This window comes from Stegodyphus dumicola, chromosome 8 (genome assembly GCF_044657685.1).
Source record: "Stegodyphus dumicola isolate Sdum_Otavi_A_Nest chromosome 8, ASM4465768v1".
Lineage (NCBI taxonomy): Eukaryota > Metazoa > Arthropoda > Arachnida > Araneae > Eresidae > Stegodyphus > Stegodyphus dumicola.
Window position 1 is genome coordinate 161,272,741 of NC_140775.1, and position 26,872 is coordinate 161,299,612.

The 26,872-nt window shown below is 35.7% G+C and overlaps 1 protein-coding gene across 1 annotated transcript in view; it reads left to right on the top strand.

The window, feature by feature from the left end:
• The first annotated feature begins 9,704 nt into the window (after nucleotides 1-9,704).
• LOC118179592 (mitochondrial glutathione transporter SLC25A40-like) overlaps nucleotides 9,705-26,872 on the top strand; it is a 66,700-nt gene continuing 49,532 nt past the window's right edge. Inside the window, exon 1 of the mRNA XM_035348767.2 lies at nucleotides 9,705-10,046. Within this exon, the coding sequence (XP_035204658.1) occupies nucleotides 9,953-10,046 (94 nt within the window). The 5' untranslated portion in view covers nucleotides 9,705-9,952. The remainder of the gene's footprint in view (nucleotides 10,047-26,872) is intronic.

The window sequence follows — 26,872 nt, forward strand, 5'->3', positions numbered from 1 at the left end:
AGGCCTTATTTACAAACTAATCACTCTCAATTTTCCAGATCATTTTAATCGCTAAATAGCCTCTTTTCTCAGCAACAGAACATTTAAAATCAAAATCAGTACTGCTTACTCAACCAGCAGAGTAATCAAAGCTGGTGTCCCACAGGGGTCGGCACTTTCTCCGCACCTTTTTAATATTTATACACAAGACATCCCTAAAGACCCTTCTGTTCATCTTGCACTCTTTGCCGATGACACCGCCATGCTTACTAAAGCCTGCACAGTTATCACCGTAAGAAACCAACTCCAAAACTATCTCAGACTGGAAAAATGGCTCACCCTTTGGAGGATTAAAATTAACACTGATAAAACCAAGGCAATAATTTTCCGTAAAGGGATCATGAAATACTATCCTCCACCCCCAGAAATATTTGACGAAGAAATAGACTGGATTAATGAAACCAAATACGTTGGAGTCACCCTTGATCAAAAACTTACCTTCAGAACCCACTTCCGCTCCGTTGTACAAAAATTTTAAATCATCACTGCTACTATGCGACCTCTTCTTGGTAGAAAAAGTAACTTATCTACTACAAACAAATTAATTTTATGTCGCTCCATACTTCGTCCAGCTCTCCTTTATGCAGCTCCGATCTGGGGACATGTAGCTAAAACCAATATTAAACAATTACAAATTCTGCAAAATAAAAGTCTACGAGAAATTATCAATGCTCCTTGGTATATTCCAAACATCTACATTCACAGAGACCTTCAAATCGAACTTATTCAAGAGTATATTAAACGATTAGCCATCAACTATTCAGTACAAACCCACAGTAATAGCCTTATTAGCACTCTCAGATACTCCCCACATCCCAGTTAAAAACTTCGGTACCCATGTGACATCCTACCTACATAAGAATTACAACCTTAATTGACACATTCACGCTTAACTGACTCTGGGGTCTACCACCCGCGGCTACATCTTTTAACGACACTGAACTTACCTCCTTCTTCGCCGTCCCTAGAGCTGGACCCCCTACATACTGTATGTAGGAGGTACTGACCTGACTCTCTTTTTCCGCTCCCACACCTCCTTCCACACTACTCTTTCTCCTCCTCCCAGATTCTTATCAGAAGTCAAGTAAAAAGATGTTTCTACATCTTGACACTCGAGAATAAAATACGATCTGTGTGCAGGGAAGAGGAGGAGGGGGAGAGATTTAGTTTAAATCGCCACCACTGCAATGGATTGGCTCTGCAATTTGGGTTCAGGTTATAGTATGGGAGTGCCGACGCTTTTCTTCAAGCAGCTTTGTCTATAGGCATCTAGAAACTGAGAATCTGAAATAGTGACGTCACATCGACTACACGAATTTTAGAAGTTGAAAGAATCAGATGGAGCCCTCTAGTGAGGGCAAAAACGCTTAAGATGTCTAATCTGAGAAAAAGGGAGTACTGCTTTGTACAATAACCAAATATTATTTTTATTTAATTTTATAGAAAATAACCTGATTTAAAATTATAATTCAGAATATTAAACAACATTACGCTAATTTTTACATCAGCTAGTTTAATTTTTATTGTTATTGAAAATTCTTTGAATTAAAAAGAATAGATAAATATCATTTTTATAAAAATCATACTTAAATATCTTATATAATTCTTATTAAATTTAAAAAACATATAGCCAACAGGTTGATTTTATGGAAAATAATCAACAAATATTAAAATAAAAAGTTTTTATTAATAAAAGCATTTTTAAGACAGTATTTATAAGGAAAACAAAGTGTACAAAATGTTAATATTATGATCAATATGTGGTGAATGAAATAGCAATTGAAAAATGCAAATAAAATGCTATAAGTAAGAAACGCAAGCGATTTTGGAACCGCAGACTAGAATAATTTGCTTAACAATAAAATATTCACAGAAGTTGTACTAAGATTGTAAAGTAGTAAATGATTTTTAAAAAGTGGAAATATTAATGGTTACAATAAGTAATAAATACAGAATACAGTTGTAGGTTACTAAAAAAATGCTGATTGCTAACTATACACATGATTCTGGAACTTAGAATACTACATTTAAAATACTGTTACGAATTTGGTATTTAAAAAGCTAATGTTAGTTTAATTATAAATTAAATGGTTTTATTTCTCGCGCAGTGCAGCGCGTGACGAATATTAAAAGAAAGCTAAGCCGGAAAATTGAAAATAATAGAGCGCGTGCATTAAATAAATAAATATCTCTTTTTGATTTCGAGAAAGTACTGGAAAATTCTAGCGCGTGATTTTAAAATCTTATAAAAGGAGGAAAACATCTCAGTTTGTAGTAGTTGCTTAGTTTGTTGTTGTTTAGAAAACTGCTGTTGTTGATTATGGCGAATTCGCGGATTAGCGTTCTTTAGCTGTTTTGAATTACGTTCTATTGTACATTTGAGTAGTTAAAAGATAACTACTGTGAGATATTGTAATACTGCATGATAATTTGAGAAAATTTAAGCATTTTTGTTGTGATAATAAAAAGTTTTGTTCATTTTTCATCGGACTTGTGCATTCACTTCATAACGAATCCGTACGCACGCAACAATTTTTGGTGTCAGGCGTGGGGTTTGAATGCCAATAACAAGAGCGATGGAAGAGCAATTAAGGCAATTGATAACAGCCTTTGCCTCGTTTAAAGAAGAAATGAAAAAAGAGATGAAATCTAGCCAAGGAAAGATGGAAGGGGCCGTCAACTCCGTTAAGGAAGAAATGAAATTGGGCCAGGAATCTGTTAAGGACGAAATGAAAGCCGTTCAAGCTGGTCAAGAAAAGATTGAAGCAGTTCAAGAAGAAATGAAAAGAGAGATTACCTGCATAATAGAAAATAAATTTGAAGCTATGGAAGGCAGAATTGACACAGTTGAAAATAAAGTTGGACAAATTGAAGAAAAAGTTTCTTTTGTAAAAGATCAAATTGAAGAAAGAGTTTCTTCGGTGAAAGAAGAAATAGAAGAAAGAGTTTCTTCTGTAAAAGAACATATAGAAGGGAGAGTTTCTGCTGTGGAGGAACGAATTGAAGGAAGAGTTTGTGCCGTCCAACACCAAATCGAACAACAAATTGATGAGAGAGTTTCTGCAGTTGCCAAAGAAATGGATACTTTAAAGAAATTCGTAGCGTCGGCAGGGAGCAGGAGTGATGATTTTAAATTCTTACCAATGCCTGCTCGTCCACCTCTGAAGCTATCCACATATGATGGGAAGACCTCCTGGCAGGTGTATAAGACACAATTTTCTATCGTGGCGGATGCGAATGGATGGGATTCCCAAGCTAAGGCCTGTCATCTCGCCGCTTCTCTAAGAGCCGACGCAGCAGATATCCTTCAGACTCTTCCCGAAAACAAAAGGTTAGATTTCGAAGCTCTGTCCGGCGCCTTGGAGTTGCGCTTTGGGGAGAAGTGTTTAAAAGACTACAGCAGGCTCCAATTAAAATCTCGTCAACAGAAGCCTACCGAAACACTTCAGGAGCTCGCCGCGGATGTTGAAAGGCTGTCCCATCTCGCCTTTTCGGAATGCCCGACAGAAACAAGGGAAATCCTGTCCTTGCAATACTTTATCGACGGCATCCGAGATACTGAAATACAGAAAGCTCTACGAATGGCGGATGTAAAAGATTTAAAAAGTGTTCTAGTGTACGCCATGAAATTTGAGGCATCCCAGCAAGCCACTCGTCGAGACCGCCACCCAGTCAGAGCTGCTCAAGTCCAGGAGCCAGGGGATCAAGTCACCGCTCGACTTGACGATTTAACTAGACAACTGAACGCCTTGAGACGGAATATTGGTGAGAAGAAACCGACCGTTAAGTGCTGGAACTGCGGTGCTGAAGGACACATACGACGAAACTGCAAAACACCCCAGGGTACTGATGTTAAGACCGCTTCTAACAAGCAGCAGGGAAACTAATTAGTGGCCATCTCGCGGGGCGGAGGTTGCCAGATAATGAAAAGCCCCCGTTTAAAGCGCTTCAGATTTCTGCAATGAGAGGCGGCAGTAATGGACTTTTCATAATAGGACATATTAATGGAGTTCCGTGCAATATGACTATAGATACAGGAGCCAACGTCACCATCATCCAAAAAGATTTGGCTCAACAACTAGGAAACAAACTTATCTGGACGCCGCCCTGCGTTACTCTCCAGACTGTGTCCGGTGAGAAGATCGACATCGACGGAAAAGTAAATGTTAACATCACGTTTGGAAGTGTCGCTTACCATCACACGGCATATGTAGCAGAGATCACTGATTCTTGCATACTCGGATTGGACTTTCTAAGGAAATACAATTTTTCCTTGGATTTTAAAAATAACGAATTGCATTCTACATCTGAGGACATAGCGTTATTTCTCGTTAATGATGAAGAAGTTAAATCTGTCCATAAAATCATAGCACAAGACTATATCACAATACCGGCAAGAACAGAAATTTTACTTCCTGGATCCATAGCCGAAAATAGAAATTTCCGCTACGGCATCATAGAATATCCCAATAACTGTAATATCCCAAAAGGAGTACTAGTAGCCTCAACACTCGTCGACCTATCCAGAACGGTTATCCCGGTGAGAGTCGCCAATGTAACTGAAAAGTCGAGAGTTATTAAGAAAGGTGAAGTGGTTGCAACATGTACTCCAGTAACCAGCGTTGAAAGAAAGAGTAACATCCCAGAATCCGTGTCCTCAGAGAGCATTACATCGGAGTTATTGCAGAATGCACAATTAAACGATAAAGAGAAAAATGCTGCCGATCGCGTCATTAAAGATCTTCAAGTTGTTTTCTCCCGCTCGTCTTCTGACGTGGGTCGAACTAGTTTGACACAACATAGAATAGATACCGGCGATCATCCCCCGATCAAGCAACATCCAAGGCGTCTGCCGTTTGCTAAACAGGAAGAGGTGCGAACACTGTTAAAAGATATGGAAGAAGGCGATGTCATCGAGCCTTCAACAAGTCCATGGGCATCTCCCATCGTTCTCGTCAGAAAGAAAGACGGCTCAACAAGATTTTGCGTTGACTATCCCCGGTTGAATGAGGTTACGAAGAAAGACAGTTACCCTCTTCCTAGAATTGACGACATTCTAGACACTCTTTCTGGAAGCAAGTGGTTCTCAACGCTTGATTTAAAGAGTGGGTATTGGCAGGTAGAAATACACCCTCATGACCGAGAAAAGACGGCATTTACTACGGGACAAGGGCTTTGGCAATTCAAGGTGATGCCGTTTGGACTGTGTAATGCGCCGGCAACATTCGAACGCCTCATGGAGACTGTTTTGAAAGGACTTTCCTATGAAGCCTGTCTGATATACCTGGACGATATCATCATCATCGGAAAGAGTTTTGAAGAGCATCTAGAAAATCTTAGAAAGGTGCTTCAGAAACTGAAAGAAGCCAATCTAAAGCTGAGTCCCGCTAAATGCAAATTGTTCCGAAAGGAAGTGACTTACCTGGGACATGTCATCTCTGCAGAAGGTGTGCGCACGGATCCTGAAAAGGTATCAGCGGTTAAATCCTGGAAACGTCCCGAAAATGTCCATCAGCTGAGAAGCTTCCTAGGGCTTTGCACCTACTATAGGAGATTCGTGAAGGACTTTTCTTCCATCACAAGATCCCTTCACAAGCTGACAGAGAGCAACCAAAAGTTCTTGTGGACAAAAGAATGCGACGATGCATTTAACAACTTAAAGGAAGCTTTAACATCTGCTCCAATCCTGACGTATCCTCAGCACGACCGACCATTTATTCTCGACACCGCAAGCAATGAAAGTGTCAATGCTGTTTTGTCCCAAGAAATAGATGGCCAAGAACGTGTAGTGGCGTACTGGAGCAAGTGCCTGTCTAAACCGGAGAGGAATTATTGTGTCACCAGGAAAGAGTTGCTCGCCATAGTCAAAGCTGTAGAACAGTTCCATCACTATCTATACGGCAGAAAATTCCTGCTCCGCACCGATCATGCATCATTGACCTGGCTTTTAAATTTCAAGAATCCTGAGGGTCAAATAGCCAGGTGGATACAGAGACTCCAAGAATATGACATCACTATCCATCATCGTAAGGGATCATCACACGGAAACGCCGACGCCCTGTCTAGAAGACCTTGCCAAGAAAACTGTCGATATTGTTCCAGGGTGGAAGCGAAATACGAGCTGCTGACTCCGGTCGCAAGACAAATTACAACATCAACATCGGCTGATCGAGAACCGTGGAGTGATGATGAAGTCAGGAAAGACCAGCTGGAAGACCGCGACATTAAACCCATAATTGATCTAATGGAGTCGTCAAACAGAAAACCTACCTGGCAGGACATTTCTATCTGTAGTCCTACAACCAAACAATATTGGGCACTCTGGGATTCACTTCACATTCGAAACGGCGTCTTATACCGGAAATTCGAATCGGATGATGGGAAGACGTTCCGATGGCAGCTGATACTTCCAAGATCCCGCATTCCGGATGTCCTTAAAGAACTACATAACAGCCCTACGGGAGGTCACTTTGGAATAATGAAGACCTTACAGAGAGTTCGTGAGCGCTTTTACTGGAATAATGCAAAGGATGACGTGCAAAAGTGGTGCCGATCTTGCGATGCCTGTGCAGATCGGAAAGGACCTAAGAGACGCAGCCGAGGCAAGCTGCAACGTTACAACGTAGGGGCACATTTTGAACGAATCGCCTTTGACATCCTGGGACCTCTGCCACGAACTGCTGATGGCAACAAATACATACTCGTTGTCGTTGATTACTTCACCAAGTGGCCTGAAGCTTATCCTATTCCTGATCAAGAGGCTGTCACAGTAGCTGAGGTAATGATACAGCCCTGGATTTCCAGGTTCGGAGTGCCTCTTCAGTTACATTCCGATCAGGGAAGGAATTTTACCTCGGTAGTAATCAAAGAACTATGCAAACTACTCGGCATTGACAAGACCCAAACGACGCCATTACATCCCCAGTCGGACGGCATGGTAGAGAGGTTCAATCGAACCATCCTTAATAACCTCTCATTAGTGGTTTCCAGAAACCAGCAGGATTGGGACAAGAAATTATCGCTGTTTTTACTGGCTTACCGCAGTGCTGTCCACGAGACTACCGGCTATTCTCCATCACAGATGCTATTCGGTCGTGACCTTCGTCTGCCTTGTGATATATTGTTTGGCTGCCCTCCGGATGCTCCTTCATCGTCTGAGGAATATATTCAAGATCTCCAGGCCCGGTTTGAAGTGATGCACAATTTTGCACGAGAGCGAGTCAACTTGGCGACGGAGAAGATGAAGACCCGATACGACACAACAGCTACTGAACATCAATTCCACGAAGGAGACAAGGTGTGGTTGTGGAATCCGACTCGACGGAAGGTACTGTGTCCGAAATTACAGTCACCTTGGGATGGTCCGTACACGGTCCTAAACAGGCTGAATGACGTCGTGGTTCGGATTCGTAAGTCTTCGAACTCTAAACCTAAAGTCGTTCATTACGACAGATTAGCTCATTACTATGGCCACAGTACGTAATGTAAATAATTGTAAATAGTATCAGACCATGGTCCTTTTTGTTTTTAAATGTGTATTTGATTTGATTTGTATTTAGTATTTGATTTGCATTTAGTATTTGATTTGCATTTACTATTTGATTTGTATTTAGTATTTGTTTTGTATTTAGTATTTGATAGCATTTGATTTGTTTAAGTTAGTTATTGCATTTATTGTTCATGTTGTTTGATATTGTAATGTAATGTTTATGCCACAGTTGTAAGTTTAGCTTCCTGTCCAGGGATTGTACTGCCCGGGACGTGCAGTCCTTGGGAAGGGGGCAGTGTTACGAATTTGGTATTTAAAAAGCTAATGTTAGTTTAATTATAAATTAAATGGTTTTATTTCTCGCGCAGTGCAGCGCGTGACGAATATTAAAAGAAAGCTAAGCCGGAAAATTGAAAATAATAGAGCGCGTGCATTAAATAAATAAATATCTCTTTTTGATTTCGAGAAAGTACTGGAAAATTCTAGCGCGTGATTTTAAAATCTTATAAAAGGAGGAAAACATCTCAGTTTGTAGTAGTTGCTTAGTTTGTTGTTGTTTAGAAAACTGCTGTTGTTGATTATAGCGAATTCGCGGATTAGCGTTCTTTAGCTGTTTTGAATTACGTTCTATTGTACATTTGAGTAGTTAAAAGATAACTACTGTGAGATATTGTAATACTGCATGATAATTTGAGAAAATTTAAGCATTTTTGTTGTGATAATAAAAAGTTTTGTTCATTTTTCATCGGACTTGTGCATTCACTTCATAACGAATCCGTACGCACGCAACAATACTATAAATATTCACAGTAGTTATACTAAAATTAGAAAACAGTAATTATTTTAGTAAATGATCCTTGAGTAATAATATTAAAAAAAGATATAAAAATATTTATGATCTGAGCTCTTCTAATTTTTAAAGCATACAAATGTAATCTAAGGATGGAAATAAAAAGCTTAATTAAAAAAAAACATAGTAATATTGAATAAGTCATATTTAAAATAATAATTTAAATATCACTTTCTTCTTTAGAATTTGAATTCTTGTTCAGAATCAAAGATAAGGCTATATTTTGTAGTTCAATAGGATTTGGTTTTACAATTGAATGTTTTGGTTTTTTACAAATTCTACGTGTAGAGTACAAAGACCTCTGACAGGTAATGTTTTCGTCTGCAGAGTCTTTTTTAAGATTATCTTGTGACATAAGTGAACAATTGGTTGATGTAATGGCATATAAAGTTGGTTCTCTTGGTGAAATTAGTCTTTCAGCTGCTTCAAACTGACTATCTGATGATATAGAATCAATAATGCGTGTAATTTTTTGTTTGACTTTCTCCTTTTTAAGAGAAAGGTTTAGGTTTGATACAAGGGAATAATTTTTACTTAGCTCGAATAGCGTTTTGCAAAAATGCACTTGGCAACTCCCTTAACTTCATTGATGATGGGCAGTACAAATTCATTTTCTTCGTTTTATTTTCAGTATTATCTTTAAATCGCTGTTTTGAGTAATTACACGCAAAATAAAAGTGTTGAATACCCACTTTATTTTTCTTACTTCCACCACAGTCTTTGATGAAACGCGAATTCGTTTCACTTTCTAAGTTTGCTTTAAACTTTTCGAATTCTTCAACTGAACTGAACTCTAAATCATCATATTCAAGAGTAATGTTATGCTCGTTACACACATGAATTTTAATCTCTTCCTTTTTAGCACAGAAGTTACACAAACTACATTTTACTTCCACCATCTTTGCAAATAGCGGCAAAAATATGAAATTCTATCTTATTTTCACACTTTTCCCCCCACTAAAGTGTGTGTGTGTGTGTGATTATGGCAAAGCCTCGAGGGCTATCTGCCTAAGGGGAGGGATGCCTTCGTGGAGGACTTTCTAAGAGAAACTGGCTCGTATACACGTTACACATGGGGAAAACCACGAAAACGCCCATGCAGCCAGCCCGTTCGCGGGATTCGAACCTCGGACCGAACTACCAGTGTTCAGCGACTTTACCGCTCGGCCGCTGGTGGGCTCCCCCACTAAAGGGCGCCACTCTAAAATTCGGGTAGTGGATGTGACGTCACTTTTTCAGATTCTCAGTTTCTAGACGCTTGTGCTTGTCTAGGTACTGCCACTGTAGATTACGCATCGTTTGTGGGAAGTTTAATCGTAATCGTACAGAAAGAAAAAAAGTTTTAACCGACTGCTGTACACGAGCGTATTGTGTCTTGTGGTGTTATATTAGTAGCATGGTTATGCGAATAAATTCGTTTTACGTTGTTTTTATACCGCCTCTATTATCATCATCTATATGTAATTGAAAGGTATGGGAAGGACTATAATTTTATCCAATTTTTCAACTTATTTGTTTCCTGGAAAAGTCGGAGCTCATTTATAAATAGTTGCATATTTAACTCAATTATTAACATGGCTGAATCAAAAATCCGGCAAACACAAAATATAACTCTTTGTCAACAAATGATTTCGTCAAGCACCGGTGCTATATTGACTTCATTGTTTGGTAAGTTAAAGCTGCTTTTATTTATATTTTATAATACCTGTAGAATGTAGGTAATTGGTGTATTGCTAGAAAATTTCACGTTTCATCTGCTCTTCTTTTCTAACGTTTCTCTACTGAATATAAAATGATTTAATAAGATATGATATAATTTGTTCAATTTTGTATTGTCTTGTTTGAAGCCACAAAACTAAATTGACAATGTGATCTTGATTACTTATGTACGAGAAGCTAAAAGTATAAAATTTGTAATGTTATGTTTAGAACTTGCATTTAAATTTTAGTTCAAGGATAAGTTAGTCGTGATTCTAATTTTTAAGAATAATGTAAAATTATTAATTATGAAGTGATGTTCAGTATATTCTGGCACGTGATTTAATGTAATAAAATCATAAAATGTTATACTGATTTTATTGAAATGCTTTCATTTGTAGCTTTACTCGTTACATGCGTTATCAAAGATGAGAAAATTGTAAGAGTGATTATTTTTGTGTTGAGCATTTGTATTAAAATGATTGTTTGTCTTTTGGTACTGATCAAGGTTGGTTCAGAAGAATGCTTCTTGGAGTGAAAAGAACGTTTTTAATTAGGAATTGAAATTCAGTTTCAAAATTCATCAAGACTCAGATGTGTAGCATCCACACTCGCAATTCTTAACATATAATTACAAATTTTACGGTTTTAGCTTCTTAATGAAGACACTCCTCATATACAAGTAATCAAGATCACTCTCCCAACTTGAAACAAGATAAAACACAAGTGAACGAACTGTATCATATGACATAGCAAGTACAAAAATATGCATACTATATATGCACATATACATATTAGCAAAGAAAGTTATTGTAGGTGTTTCAATAAATATAACTATACATGTAGTGAAAATATTTTAAGTTGATTGCAAGTGTACATGAATGAACTAAAAATATAATGCTATTATACGAGTGAAAAAAAAAAAAAAAAAAAAAAAAAGCAATTGGTTTCTTCCGATTGATTTTTCTCTGCCAAAACAGAAATTTATTAAACTTGCTGAGAATAGGTCATTTTTAAAATGTTACTTTCTACTGAAAAGATTTAAAGTCATAAAAATCTTATATGGTAGAAGAGAATGTAGCATTTCCAGAATTTCACATGAATTGTGTAATGTATACTTGTGTGCAAAATGCAAATTATGTCTATTTTTATGAAAAGTACTGGGGGGAAGTGCAGAATGTGAGTTTCCCAAAATCGCCTACTTGAAAATAACAAATCGACAAATTGCACAGTCTCGGTATCCATGATCTCATCGACTTATTTTCATTTAAAAAACAAATCGGAGAATTGCACAAACTTGGCATTGTGCACTCCCTTGACTTTGTCCATGTACACATCCGATACGTATCATATAAGTGGGCGATTTTGCGCTTTAGCCAAGTATTGAATGAAAATTGCTAATTATTCAGGCAAAATATTATGCATGTATTCAGAGTCGAATAAGTAAGTTTACATGTGTATTGTGAAGGATATATAAGCACACGAGGAGTTTTCAGCGATTTGTGTGCTCCTGTTCTTTCACAACATTTGCAGTTTTTCTCGCAATGCCTAGTGTCGTCAATTTGCAAATTAATGACACTAGGTATTACATCGAGCTCTATAGCCATCTGTGCTTGTGACTGGCCTGTCTCCAATCTACTGAAAATTTTTCATCTCATTCTGTTATTCATATGTTCATTGCTACTCATCTTACATGATACCTTATAAAATTCTCCCAAATGACTGGACGACACTAAGCATTACACATACAGCAATTTGTGGAAATGGTTTCCAGACACTGCATTCATATCGAGAAGACCTTGATAATGTCAAACGAGATCCACAACGATGAATGAGGATCGTTATGTAGTACTTTCAACGTGCTGACACATACCTGCTATAGCTTCACAGCAGTTGCGTATATTGTATGCTATAACTAAAACCCGCTTTTCCTGGTCTACATTTACCTGAAGGCTTCGTGAGCTAAGGCTGTATGCTAGACCTACTGTAAGTATCCTGCTTATTTCAGCAGACAAGAACTGTGTATTAAGTATGATGCAGACAGCATGTGCCTTGGACCAGACTTCAGTGAAGCATCATATTTTTTATAGATGAATCGAGATACAGCCTGGACATTAAATCTTGGCATTCATATATCTAAAAAGAACTTGAAGCACAGTACTATTCCTCCATCATCAGGGAAATAGATCATTACAGTGGTGGAGGGGTTATGGTTGGGTAATTATAAAATTAAAAATATGAAACCGTAATTTATGAAATAAAGAGCAATTATGATCTAAAGGGTATCAAAATTTACAAAAAAAGAAAAAAAGCTTTATATTTATTTGTTTACTTTATTAAACATTTCTTTTAACGTGTGCATGCGTAAAGCATACATTATGCATAGTCGAAATTAGAAAATAAGCCGAGTAAAATAAAAACATCTGCCCTGAAGATGAGGATAGTGCTGGCAGATCAGCTTCCAGTTCGTTGCGCACCACGACGTTCTCCCCCCTTCCCTCGCAGAGCAGCGTGAAATTGATAAACAGATTTCGGAATGGTTAGAGAAACAAAGGATATGCCGTTATCCATTTTTTACAGCAATTCCACTTTTTGTTTGATGGACCTTGAAACATGCTTTCACTTTGTAGATAGATCCTTTGGCAGCTCCAGAATCAGAAATTCTTTTTGATATAATCGAAAGTTCAAGTTTACTTTTATAAAATTGCTCTAACAGTCTTAAAAAAAATAATAAGCCGGATCCAATTAGAAGATTAAGGAACAATGCAATCTGCAACATTAACTGAAATAGATAATTTTAGCTTAGCTTATACCATCCGTTGTACATGAAACGTGCATGTGTAAACGCATATGCGCATGCATAAAGGTATATGCGCATTCGTAAATGCATATGCGTTTATGCATGTACAGAAAGTTTGTAGCTTTGAGGTCCGGATTAAAGACTTTTGACTGTACTGTGATTATCTGCTCAGCCTTCCTACAAGTTCAACAATTTAGTAACTAATTTTCACCCATACTAACACTTCACGTGTTATTAACAGTAGCCATTTTAAAAAATGGCAGTTACTAAAAATTGCATGAACTTTCAGTAACACTAATAACAACAAACAGGAACCCATGAGTTTCAAAACCTTGCATATTATCAACACCTAGATAAATGCAAAGTCTGATCTGCCACAGCAAACGCATATTTATGGTAAGCCAAATACTTTTTTTGTTAAAATCCAAATTGCCTACCTTGGCGATGTTTCCGTAACCGGCACTTGGCGAAATTTCGGATTTATTTATGCGCCAGAATATGGCAACCCTGATAATTGTTGCAACCCACACAGGGAATTTTCTTGAAGGATTTTTTCTGTTTACTTTTCGAATGTTATGGTAAGAGAAAATAAAGTTTGAAATTCGCAAATCGTTATCAGTTCATATTTTCGCAAAACGTTTTGGGAGTTAAAAAATAAAGTTTGAAAATCGCAAATCATTATTTGAAATCCAAGATAGCGGCCAAAAATCGCCAAGTGCTGGTTACGGAAAATTTGCCCCTACTTTGGTGACAAAGCAGTTTGTCAGGTGATTCTTATCAGGGTTGGACGGATAATCAGACTATCAAATTTATTTATAACTATCAATTAGTTGTTAATAAATATAAATATTTATTTGCCATTACCTAATTGTTGCTTTTTTTTAATACTTTCGGAGGCTAATCTTTATTCTTGGTTTTTTTCTGAAAAAAACCGCGAAGGGATATTGGTTGTTCGCCAAATCTGGAAGGCTGCCATGTGAAGTAGGTTTTTTGGGAACCCTAATGTTGATAATGTTAGTGAAACTACTGGTTACCATTTGACTTCTTATTTTGGTTTTATGTAGCAGCCATCTTGAAATTGTGCCTTCCTGGCACCAATCTTGGAGTCAAAAAAGAAACTATTTACCAAGAGGTACTGTACAATAAATGTTTACCACTTTCTGATTATTTGGACTCCTAATGAAATGTCACAAAGTCGTCAGAAACTGTGAAGAACATTTGTGAACTCATTGAAGACTAATTTTTTTTTTTTTTTTTTTGCCAAACTAATACATGAAGGGCAGTCTTCCATTTTCAGAATAGTTTACTAAGCATTCCATACAGGAGCAATAAATCAAATTTAAAAGGCGAGAAAACTGTGTAATAAAACAGTTACCTTTTTTGAGAAATTTTGTCCATATGTACAGTAATCTGTTTTCACTCAAAAAACTTGCACAAATTTTGATTCTACAAATTTTAGCATTATGCATGAGTCACAAGTTATGTTCACACAGCTGGTTGTCCGTAAATGCTTTTTGGTGATGTCACGTGGCAGAACTATTTTGGCAAAATAAGTGTCTCGCTTTATAAATTTTTTCGCAACTTTTCGGGAACGTGTAGATCATCAGGTACTTGTAGAAAGTACCAATTTTTAACCCCCCCTTTTTTTTAAACCTAGAATTTTCCTTTTTATCCTTGGCCCACCAGCAGCCGAGCGGTAAAGTCGCTGAACACTGGTAGTTCGGTCCGAGGTTCGAATCCCGCGAATGGGCTGGCTGCATGGGTGTTTTCGTGGTTTTCCCCATGTGTAACGTATATACGAGCCAGTTTCCCTTAGAAATTCCTCCACGAAAGGCATCCCTCCCCTTAGGCAGATAGCCCTAGTGTGCTTTGCCATAATTAAATACACCACACCACACCACACCACCTTTTTATCCTTGCTCCACCAGTGGTTGACTGGTTAAGACCACTGAATACTGATTATTTAGTCTGCTTTGGGTTTGATCTCAGGCAAACAGGCTGGCTGTATGTTTGGTTTTCTTGGTTTGTAGCAGCTTCCTCTATGCATATTATTATCTCTGTTGCAAAGTTTAGTTTCTGTAGATTGGCAACAAGAAAAAAATGTAAATAAAAAAGGGTTGTTTTGATGTTGTAACCCATATGGCTTCTTTTATTATTGTGAATTAAAATGTGCTTAATTAATTCTAGAATTATCATTTTAGTTACTAAATTATCCCATGTATTGACTGAGCATAGAGTCCACAGCAGGTTTTTCCCATGTGTAATGTGAATATGAGCCAGTTATCCTAAAAAATTCTTCCACGAAAGCATCCTTATCTTAAGCCCATAGTCTCCGTGGCTTTTCTCTATTTTCAAATAACTTTTTACCCTTTTTTGTCTCATAGCACTTTTATAATATGTAGTTGTAATAAGTCACAATTTTGTATGTACGGTATGCAGGTGGGTCACAAGGTCAGAAACTATGAAAACTCTTGCTATATTTTTCTAACTATGAATATAAAGTTACTGTGAATATTGGGTTGTTGCAAATGAAATTGCCAAATTTAAGAGCAGTTAGGAAAAAAAATAAGGGAGGGGGAGAATATCTGTTTAATCAAAGTAATTTCCAGCAGCATGAATGTATTGTTGCCTGCATGTGATAAAGTCATTTGTAGCACCTTTGTAGGTGACAATTCAACTTTTTCTCATCTCCATGTCAATTTAGATTGAGTATACTCTGGGGGTAGACCAAAAGCTAGTTTTAGGGCAGAAAACTTAGACACATGTTCCCACGCTGCGGAGTATTATTAATTTAAATTGGAATGGAAATTTAGGTGAGAAAAAGTCGAATTGTTGCCTATACAGGTTGTCTTGGGCATAATTAATTTGTAGATTAACTCAAGATCAGGAAGATCTTTAATAACAGAAGTATTAAAAAATCTTTTTCCTTTACTCTCACTGTTGATAGAGAAAGTGTTTTCAGTGACATCATTTGTTAGTACAGTAATTACTGCAGAAATGTACAGGTGAACCTTATAGTGTTTTTATTATAAATTACTGGCTTTAACCCTTTCATCCAACAGTTCTCAGAAAATCTTGCTTTTAAAATCTTCGTGGTAAAATTTGAAGGCTAGATTTTTATATGTACCATGATAAAGTTTCGCACAAATCAAAAATATCTTAAAGTGAATTCCTGATTAGCTGGGCCTTGTCTAAGAAATGGTTAAGCTGTTGTTAAGGAAATAAGTAGCAACAGCCATGATAGTAGATTATGTCTGAGAGGGAAAAAAGTTCTGTTTTATGGGAGTTTGAACTCGGTGATATTGTTAAAGATCTCTTGTAAATATTGTTTTTTAATGCCTCTTGTAAATTTTTTATAACTTAATTTCTTTAATTATTTATAATGTATTCTTTTTGTTAAGAATATTGATTTAATTTACATAACCAAATAAACTTCCACTATTTAATCTGCTCGGAAATACTGATAAATTGTTAAGAGTATTTTCCTATTAATTATAATTGAATTATTCCTCTTTCCTGAACTTTTTAAGTTTGCCTTTACTCTCTTCAAATTAACTGATTTTAGTTGTACACGTTAATCAACTTTCAATTAACTGTCAAGTGTAATTTATTGAGTTAATTGCAGATGATTACTGCAGGCTTTACCATCTGAAACTTTTCTTTTTAGGTGTCTTCCAAATCCTTCTTTCATATTTGTTTTCGTCTGCTAAACTAGACTTTAAAAGAATGCTTGCAATCTATAAGATCACCAATTGCATTGATAGAGCCATGCTTGTCTGCACATATGTTTATTTGTAGAAGGGTGTATTCCTGGTTTTCTTATATGAAATCAAAATAGCGATGATTTTTTTCAATTAAGAACAGAAGTTGCAGGTTTTTGTTCACATATTCTATCTGGGTATATAATTTTTCTTAATTTAGAAAAATATGTTGGCTACAACACTGTGCTGAAATGTTTTTCTCTTATTTGTATTTATTTATTTTTATATGAATTGAAATGATTCAGCATAACGTTTTTAGCCTAAAGATATGTCCGTATGGGCTATTAATTTCATTTTGCATCGAAAACTTCAAACGTCTGAATCACTTTTCAAATTGTTGCTACCAAATATTAGAGCCCTGCATTATATTTAAAGAAATTAAATAAAGAAGAATCTGCATGAATGTATGTGTGCTTCTTCCATTTTGATAAAACAACGGTGCATACAGCCATGAAATTTTGAATGACGTACATCTCCAAACGTATCAAATGTTGAATAACGTACGTCCCCCAATACGGACATCTGGAAGCCCAAATTTGGAATTTGTATTATTATCTATTTCATATTTTGTAAAGCATTTGAGTTTTTGATTAAGAAACTCAACGATTCAAAGCGAGCAATGGCAATAATGTACGGGGGGGAGTTATCTTCAGCGCGCGAGACTGTGTATCCGAAATTTTAAAGGTATGCTCTTTTTAAATTATTTTGCGATATTGCTGTTGAAATAAATTTTATGGTTTAAGTGCGAAGAACGTGATACTTAATAAATGAAAGTAATACACCATAGTTTTGGGGGAGGAATGAGAAAGTTAATTTAGCTCCTTGGTAGTCTTGAGGCACCGGACAACTGCCGAGAACGAGATCAACAAAATACTTTGTCATTGCTAATTATCATAACAAGAACCGCTTTACTTCCTACGGTTGTTAGAAGGCACAACAAACTCTGACCTTGAGTGGCTGCTTTGCGATGGTGCACACGTGCGCACCATGCATATGCAGTTGTTGGGAGATACCTCTTCATTTAAACAGCTGTTTCTGGCCACTTTAAAAAAGAAAATTGTCCACAGTGTAGTTACGAGCGCATGCGTAGAATTTTATTTATGAAGCAATTAGAGTATAGCAATTGCCCTCTTTGCTCATTGCCTCTTTTAATAAACATACATCTGCTTAATTTTTTATTTTGCTGATATTTCATCCTCATGAAAAATTCAGTTTTTTAAGGGAAAATTACTTTTACAGAGTAATCAATACTGGCTTTAACCCTTTCATCCTACAGTTCTCAGAAAATCTTGCTTTTAAAATCTTCGTGGTGAAATTTGTTATTTTGAGGAGATCATGTGAAAATTCGTATTGATGTGAATGCATTTTTTAATACATTTTAACATAGCGATAAATCTGTTTACACAATGCTACTGAAGTCAGCGCATTTCATACTCTTTTCATATTGCATATTTCATTTGTCACTACGGCTTCATTTTTTGGTAGCGGAGAACGTTGTAAGGAAGAAAGCTGTCCAATTTTTCTTTCAAAATCAGCATTATTTTGACATAACGAGCGTACGGACATGTCTTTAATGTTTAAAAACACATCAAGTGTTCTAGCAGCCTATCGATTGATTCAGCATTTTCAGTGACGTGCAATAACTATCAGGAAATTTTTAAGAATCTTATGCTTTCTGGATTTCCGAGTTTTAACTCTCCATCCTAATTGCTCGATTTAACGGACGGCCGCAATCTTTTTACTCTTTCGTGATTTTTTAAAAGGAATGGTGTATGCAAATAAACCCCGTACCAAAGCTTAAAGGCAGTATTTGTCGAACAGTTCAAGAGTTAGTAACCAAAATTTTGCCTGAATTTCTTGGCTAAAGTACGTAAACACCATTAATGGTCGTCGTTAGCCGGATATTATTCCAAAAGCATATTATGAAGTTATTTCCCTAAGTTGCATTTAGTGTTGAGAACAGCGAAAAATAACGTTGAAAGAGAAAATTATTATTCATTATATAAATTAAAGTACTTATGTATTAGCGCAACTACCTTGATGCACTTCAGTGATTTTTAATGAAAATAATAACCATTGGAAAAAAAGTGTTTACTACTATACATATTATAATTTGTCTCAAAAATCAGTCAGATAAATCTGCTTAGAAATACAGATGGGTGATTCAGAAAAACGGAGTGGTAGCTTCTTGTTGGAAGGGTACCAGGAAAGTTCGATTTCTATTATATTTTAAGGGAGAAAGAAATGCTTTTCCTCCATGTTAAAAGTCTAATTTTTATCAGTCCCAATCTTTTTGAACATTTTTTTAGTCTAGAATTTTATTATTTGTTCTTTTCAGAAAGGAGATTGTAAGTATCTGAAAGAAATCAGTGCAGAGAGTTAGGAGTTCAATTCTTCCGATCTTACTGCACGTCCGATTCTTTCCGCTCTTTGCTGTACCCTCGCTTATCGCTCTTGATTCGCTACTTGTTCCCAACCTTCTTCATTAGGGTTATTTATTGTTAGTGAGCGGTGAATCGTAGAAAAGAACCGATTCAGATCAATGAACGAACAGTTCTAATCTAATCCCATAAATCTGAGTTTCTTAACCCATGGGGGACGCGGTACCTGCAGCAGGGAGTCGTCAAAAATTTTAGCAATTTTGGATATTTCATTAACTTATTATACACAATGCATCTGAAAATAGATGAAGATAAGACAATACTTACAAAGAAAAAACGAAAAGGTTTCGACGCATTTTTTTTATAATATAAACATTCATTTTAGTTGGTTTGCACGTGACTCTGTCATTTCGTCTGTTACTTATTTAAAATTTTCACATTGTTTTTTGTCTTAAAATTAGAAATTAAAGTTTATGACCTAAAACTGCAGTAGTATATTACAGTACAAATGAAAAATTGACAGTTTCACTTACACATATGTCGAATTTGCGCAATGCTTATGGGGTCCTACAAAATATTATAGTTGTCATGCGGTCGCGAAAAAAAGTCTCAATGATAAAGAGGGGTCGCGACTGAAAAAAGTTTTAAGAGGCCTTGCCGTAAACGAACGGTGTTTTGATGGAAATTTCATGGCGATGGCTTTGTGAACGGATTCAAAGCACCTGTTCTATTCGCGATTTTGCACATGAAAAAAATTCCCTGAATTTCTTGCAGAAATTTTACTGTACTTCCTTTCATGCATTCACTTGAAGTTTCCAAATACATATTTTAAAACTGAGTCCCCCCCCCAAAAAAAAAATTGCCACGGTTTGATTATAAAAACTGATGAAATACAATAAAAAAGAACACGTACAAATGGCGACGTTTCTTTTTAAAATCGAAGAGCTGTTATATGCGAATTGGTTGCCTGAAGAATTATGCCTATTGTCAGAGTTTGGTGCAGTCTGAAAAAAACTTGCTCATTCCTTCTAAGTTTAAGTACCTAAATTAAAACTAATTATGCGCCACTTGTATAGTTGCTTTCCTTCCCCATGTACCAGCCTTTGATAGAATCAGCCAGAACATTCTTGTAGCCATGATGCAAATTTTTGAGGTGGGTATTAATGCTGGAAGATGATAAATGGATCAAGCTATTGTGTTCTCTTTTTTTATTGTCTTTCCTGACTATATTTTTGACCACTTCTAATTAACAATTCAACACCATTTGTAGTTGACTGTTCTTCCATGATCAGTGCAGATCCATGATCATCTATAAATCACCAAAAAATCTTTATTAACACTTGTGAATTACATTGTTGATTTATTACATTATTATGGTCTCTTTTTATGTTGTGTTGATTAATATTAGTATATTCCTTACCACTGATCCTATTCTGGTAAAAGGATTTGTAGGTCTAGTGTGAGGTTTATTTTGCAGTTTTCCTCGTGTGCAATGCAAATAATACACATGTTTTCCCGTTTTTCTTTACTGAGGCATTCTTTCCTATAGGGTGCTATTCCTGAAGTGTTTTTCCATAATCGAATGTAATCCTAATGTATTGTTTTCTCTAAGACTTGACTAGCGTTAAATAAAGTAATGATTTTGTAATAATACTGTAAGTACATCATTTTCAAATCTGTTTTGTACTTATTGCTTTTATTTTGCAAGAGATTTTGGCGTTTTAGCCTAGTATTAAAGAGACAACCGAAAAATTATAGTGTCTCTGTGAAATCGTATCTAATAGGATTTCAGGGTGTGATATAAAAATAAAAATTCACACTTGCCATCAAAGCACTGCATGAGCATCGAGACGTAGAAATTCGCCCATGCGTATACGTATTTTTGGTAGAAATTGTGGGAAAATTACTGTTCGATTATAGGCTGCTTTTTATTTTCATGGTTACTTACGGTTTGCCTCTCTTGGCGCGCATTCTGTAACTTACAAACTGTTTATTTCTGTAATTTAAAAAAAAAAAAAAAAAAAAAAAAAAGGGATAACCAATACAAGCCGCGAGAAAGGAAGTGCGATTATACACCCAATTTATTTTTTACTATTAATCTTTTCCGCAGAATTTTTCGGAAAAAATTTTTTCTTTTCACCTTTTTTTTATAATTATTACATTAAAAAATGCTGAAAGAAATACTGATATAAATTTCTGCTTGAAATATTTATAAAAAAATATTTTTTTTAAGAATGGAGAAAGCTTATCTGTTTTGCTTAAACTGAAAACAAATATGAGCAGACACATTATCTTACGACAGCCGAATGTAAATAAAGGTTGCTGTAGACTGCAAAGGCTGATCTTGCCGTTCGTGAAAAAAGTAACGCACTTGTTATTGTTCCTACAATCACAAATAAAAGTTTGTTCGTGGGTAGGAGATACTTGCAAACTGCTAAACGAATGTGTAGAACATTTAACTTCCTTGAAGCTATGCTTATAATAGAAAATCGTTAAGAAGCATTTAAAAATTATCATAAATGTAAAGACGCATTAAATCTCTGGTTTTGTATTTTAGAACAATATACTTCAAAATTTTTTAACAGAAATTCCGAATTTAACTTATTTTTTTTTTATATGAATAGAATCTTCCCTCTCCCGTTGCTTTGCAGTTTATCAAAGCAAGTTCTAGTTTTTTCTTTCTGCGTAATTTGATAAAACATATTTTTTTGAGGAAAACAGTGATGGAAATTTTCCAACAGTTCGAGGTATTGTTACTTTACACTCCTGTATTAAGTAACGTGTATAATTCTTTAAACTTCATTTCATTGTTATTTCGGAGTGGAAACAAGAAATAAATTGACTCGTTTTTATGATCTTCACATGTGGATTGAAGAATAGAATTATCGTCCTTGGACGGTAAAAAACCAGTTTTGTATTTTTTTTTTTTTTTTTTTTTTTTTTTTTTTTTTTTAAGGACTGAATACGTTTTAGTATCTGCGTTATTCGGTCAGAGGACGTTTAAAGTTTTCATTCCAGTTTTAGGATTTAGTTCGAATATCTTGGATTATTATCGTGGATTTTTGTTTGGGAGTTCGGCAGTCTTGCTGCGTTGAATTTTGTTTATCATCGTTTCATTTTCGATTTATATTACATTTAGCTCTTTTTCATTTTGCCTGTTTTTACTGTATGGAAGATTTATTGCGTTTGAGTTATTGGCTAGAATTAATTAACGTGTATTTTAAGCTAATAGTATAAACATGTTATTGAACAGTAGAAAATTTCATACTACTAATAATAGATTAGAAAATGTATAATGACAGCTCCAGATTTATTATCAGATTTAAATGTGCATTAGACACGTATAGGGAAGAAAACCAAGTCAACTGAAATGCATTTTACAATAAATAATTTTAACTAAAAACTTAAGTATGTATTTCAGACTTATGGAATAGCTAATTATTTTACTTTTAGAAACGAAAGGAATTTGCGATCTGTGTTAATAATTTTTCCTTTGATATTTAATGAAAGGAACCTTTTTAATGCATTATAAGGTATTTTCTCCCTCCCTTTCCGCATGCCTTCGTGGTGTCATAAGAAGCATACTCGACGCATATTCGAGAGATCCAGGGTTCAAATCCCGGCGAAGGCATTACACGTTTTTCCCGTCTCCTACACCAAAAACCTAATGGCTCTACAAGTGGGGCCCGAACTAAAAGGTGGTGGATGATAATTCGTCACCACCAGCGTTTAGTGATTGTGTCTCATAATCCCTAGTCGCTTAAAAGATCCCTCTTTTATATAAGGTCTTATCTATTTCCTTTCCCCATGCTTTTGTGGTATAACTGGAAGCACACTCGACGCGTATTTGGGAGGTCTGGAGTTCGAATTTCAGCGAGGGCACTGCACTTTTTTCACATCTCCTGCTTCAAAAAACCTAATGACTCGACAACATTATCTCTATGCATTAAAATTCCACTTAATCTGCTTGAATCTTTAAACTTCAAAAGCAGTTACTGAACTTTTTTTATTTTCTCATTATTTGAAAGCTTGAATTCATAACATAAATAAATAATCGTTGAATATTTGTATGCAAAAATAAAGAACTGTGAAATATCTGTGCTGCAGGGCCCACCAACGGCCGAGCGGTAAAGTCGCTGAACACTGGTAGTTCGGTCCGAGGTTCGAATCCCGCGAACGGGCTGGCTGCATGGGTGTTTTCGTGGTTTTCCCCACGTGTAACGTGTATACGAGCCAGTTTCCCTTAGAAAGCCCTCCACGAAGGTATCCCTCCCCTTAGGCAGATAACCCTCGTGTGCTTTGCCATAATTAAATACACCAACACCATCTGTGCTGCAGATGATCTGCAAGTACTCTGCTGGTAATGGGTTTTGCCAATTAAAGTTTGGATTGTACTGAAAGATTTTTGTAAAGGTGAATAAATAACCCCCCTGCCCCCACCTCTCTTCTTTTTTTTTTTTTTTTTTTTTTTTTTTTTTAAGTTGAAAAAAAAAAAAGGAAGAAGAATCCTCACTGTGCATTTGAAAGAAATTTTTGCCGTTTTATTAAAAAAAGAAAAAATTTTTTTTTTTTTTTTTTTTTTTTTTTTTTTTTAGGTCATCCAAGATGGCAAGAATTATGTGTCACTAATTGCCGCGTGAAGCGGACAGCACACAACGGCAGCGGAAGGTCACTACTGAACAAACTCTAAAATGACCAGCTTTTTATTAGTACGATGGCAAGAATTATCAATCGTACTAATAAAGCTGGTCATTTTAGAGTTTATTTTATCCTAAAGCCTTCAGAAATAACATTATTATCGGAAATTGATGTGTGAGAAAATGGCCCAGTGCTTCATATATATGAAAACAAACTTATATGCTCAAAAAGATTGCTCTGCCATTGTTATTTCCAAATAAACAGTTTGCAGTTTAAAAAAAAAAAAATAGTACCCTTAAATTTCCGGCTATTTGTGCGGCAAAACATTTAAAAAAACCAACCACTGTGATGAGCTGAATTAGCTTTTGGGTATAATTATTTTCATCTGTTGTGAAAGTTAATATGATTCTTCTCAGCCATTGAAGAACATGTTTACAGAGGCAACATTATTTTATTTCATTATAATATTATTAAAGAAGGGGGCATGCTTTAGCGAAAATAGTATGTAAATCATTTTCAAATTATTATGTTAGCATTAATTTTTAAGCCCCCCCCCACCCCGAATATTCACTCTGCCGAAGTGATAACTGACTTTACAACGTAGTCAATTTAAATTCTATCCTCAAACACGTTCGTGTTAACAATTTTTCTTCTTGAGCTTCCTCAGTAACTGGTTAAACTAGATGAAAACATTATTATATTTTTCTTGGAATAAAAGGTAATGCCATCTTAATAGAGTTACGTCTTATAGTTGACGAATTTACTTGTTTCTAATTTGCTTTCTCCTAGCTTAGCTTCTAAATCTTTTTAAGGTAAAAGAAGAAATTCTGGAAGTTAAGCGGATTTTACTTGACTTGAAATTTTATTTCTCCAAGATTATAAAATGTGTGCTTCCATCGGCCTTTATTTGATATTCATGAAATGAAGAAGTTTAGTTCCATTTAAAAGTTATTTTTGGACAATGTTAGAAGTTTATACTAAAGTGTAAACATATTTTATAGTTTTTATTACGAAGTATTAATTTAAATTTTTGTAATCAATTTAATAATTTTCAAGAAGGACAATATATATCTATTTACCCATGAACTCTGGTATTTGATTGATTACTGGCAATAGATTTTAAATTTTCGTTTTTTAATTTGTCGATTTGCTTTAACACGCATTCTTAATAGGTGGTCTACAAACCGAAACTATGGTCTGAGATAGTTTGAATATTTAGAATTCTCTTATACATATTTTCCTGTTGTGACTAGCAGTTGTTTACGTTAGCGGTGGTCAACTGGTGCCCCTAGCTAAGTTAACAACTTGATTATTATTGGTGGAATTTCTGAATTTTCCCATTTCTGACGATCTGAGAACAACCTGCACTCAAAGATTACTTGAAATTAATGCCACAGACATCATGAAATATCGGTGTTTAATATCCCGAAGATATTCCTAAATACTCTGACTACCATCTACTATTACAGATAATTTTTGTCTTCTGTTTTAGCTGACATTCAGTACCGGTGTTTGTGTTCTAAAAAATGCGGGTCACTTTCAGAGGTGGTCGCTACAAGAGGTTTCATTGTATTTGCTAAATATAATACGTGATTTCCTTGGCCTAAAGATGCAACTTAAGTTGATCCTCGAGAGTGCAAAAACAAGTCGCTGCCACTTTTACTTGACCCATGATTACTGTGGCTTAGTATTTCCTCAAACCTTTTAGTAATGTAAACTAATTTTATGATGCCTAAAACTTGTGCCTTTGATAATAAAGCACTTTGGACCATAATGTAAACCGACGTTCCGTCTTATTTTTCCGTATACCTGCGCGATAAAGCATAGTGCATTATCTGAATTATTAGGAGGGTTTGGAATGTCTATCATCACTGTGCATGGTGAGTAATAAACGTACACGCGATTTTTGGAAAATGAGTGCGCCGCCGCGAATGCTTTTAGAGAGAACATTGTTGTAAACGTACGTTAATTAACCTTTAAGTTGAAGACGTTTTGAAAAAGGGCTTCTTACAAATACAGGTTATGTTTCTGTATTGTTTTACGATGCACAGCTTTGAACCCGGAGAGTGATTTGAGAGCCCTTTAAAAAACGGGGTTCTTCGCGAATGCAACTTGGCAGATCTTTAAAAATCCGCCTGTAAAGTGCCGAAATAATAACTTCTAGTACGACTGAAAATATATTTTCAGAAATCAGACCGCTTTCATTACTGCGTAATTAAACGAAGAGTTTTGTTTTCAACTTTCCATTGGTAAATTAGTGCGATTTTGTCTTCCTCCAGTAGCAACAGGATTTATCTTGCTAGTTGTGATGTCATACTGCGCTTTTCACGTAACTTATCTGATTTTCTTGTATGCGATAACTGGAAAGAATGAGTTGAATATTCTATATCTTCAGAGAATGTTTTTCCACGTTTCATTTAGGAAGTTTCGCCATATGCTGGCTATCAGGAGGCATTTGCTTAATCATTCGAAAAGCACTAGAGATTAATAAAATTTTTCGAATAACTACTTAAAGAGTGGAAGCATGAAGTGTTTCTGAGGTGAGGGATTGGGATGTTTCTTGCTAATTTTTTCCCCCTTCTATTAAGTTTTGCTCCTGAATTTTTTTTACCAGCATCTTAATTTTCTAAATAATAACGCATTTAAGTGAATTCACAATGGAATATTTTTAAATATTCAAGTTTTAATAATTCGTAATTTAAAGCCTTTGTCTCAGCCGAAGTTCAGATGGTTTGTTGGTTGTTAATTGCGCAAAGTCTTTGAAAAGCTATCTACCATTATGGAGAATTTTCTTGAGGAAAGTGGCTCACATTTTTATGCATGGGTAAGGTAAGGTCAAGGCTTCGAGAAAGTACAATTGAAACATTAATTCCCTTTTCGGCAGCTTTGAAAATTTACTTATCCTTAGAAAATTTACTTTCCTAATTAAGCTTATCAAAATAGTTTTTAATTTTAAAATGGCGGCAAATTCTATTCCATATTTAGCCTCCCGTATAAGTTGCGTAGTGCAGAAAGTGAATGTATCGAGCTACGAAACTCGATTCACATATTCTCCACGATGGAGGGCAAAAGTTCCGTTTAACCCTCTAAGTCATTTGCAAATTAGATTTAGTTTCCCCACCACCACCATAAACGAAAGGTTAATGTTTGCTGAATGAAACTCGGGGGGGAGGGGGGAATTTTTTTTTTTTTTTTTTTTTTTTAAATAAAATGTAA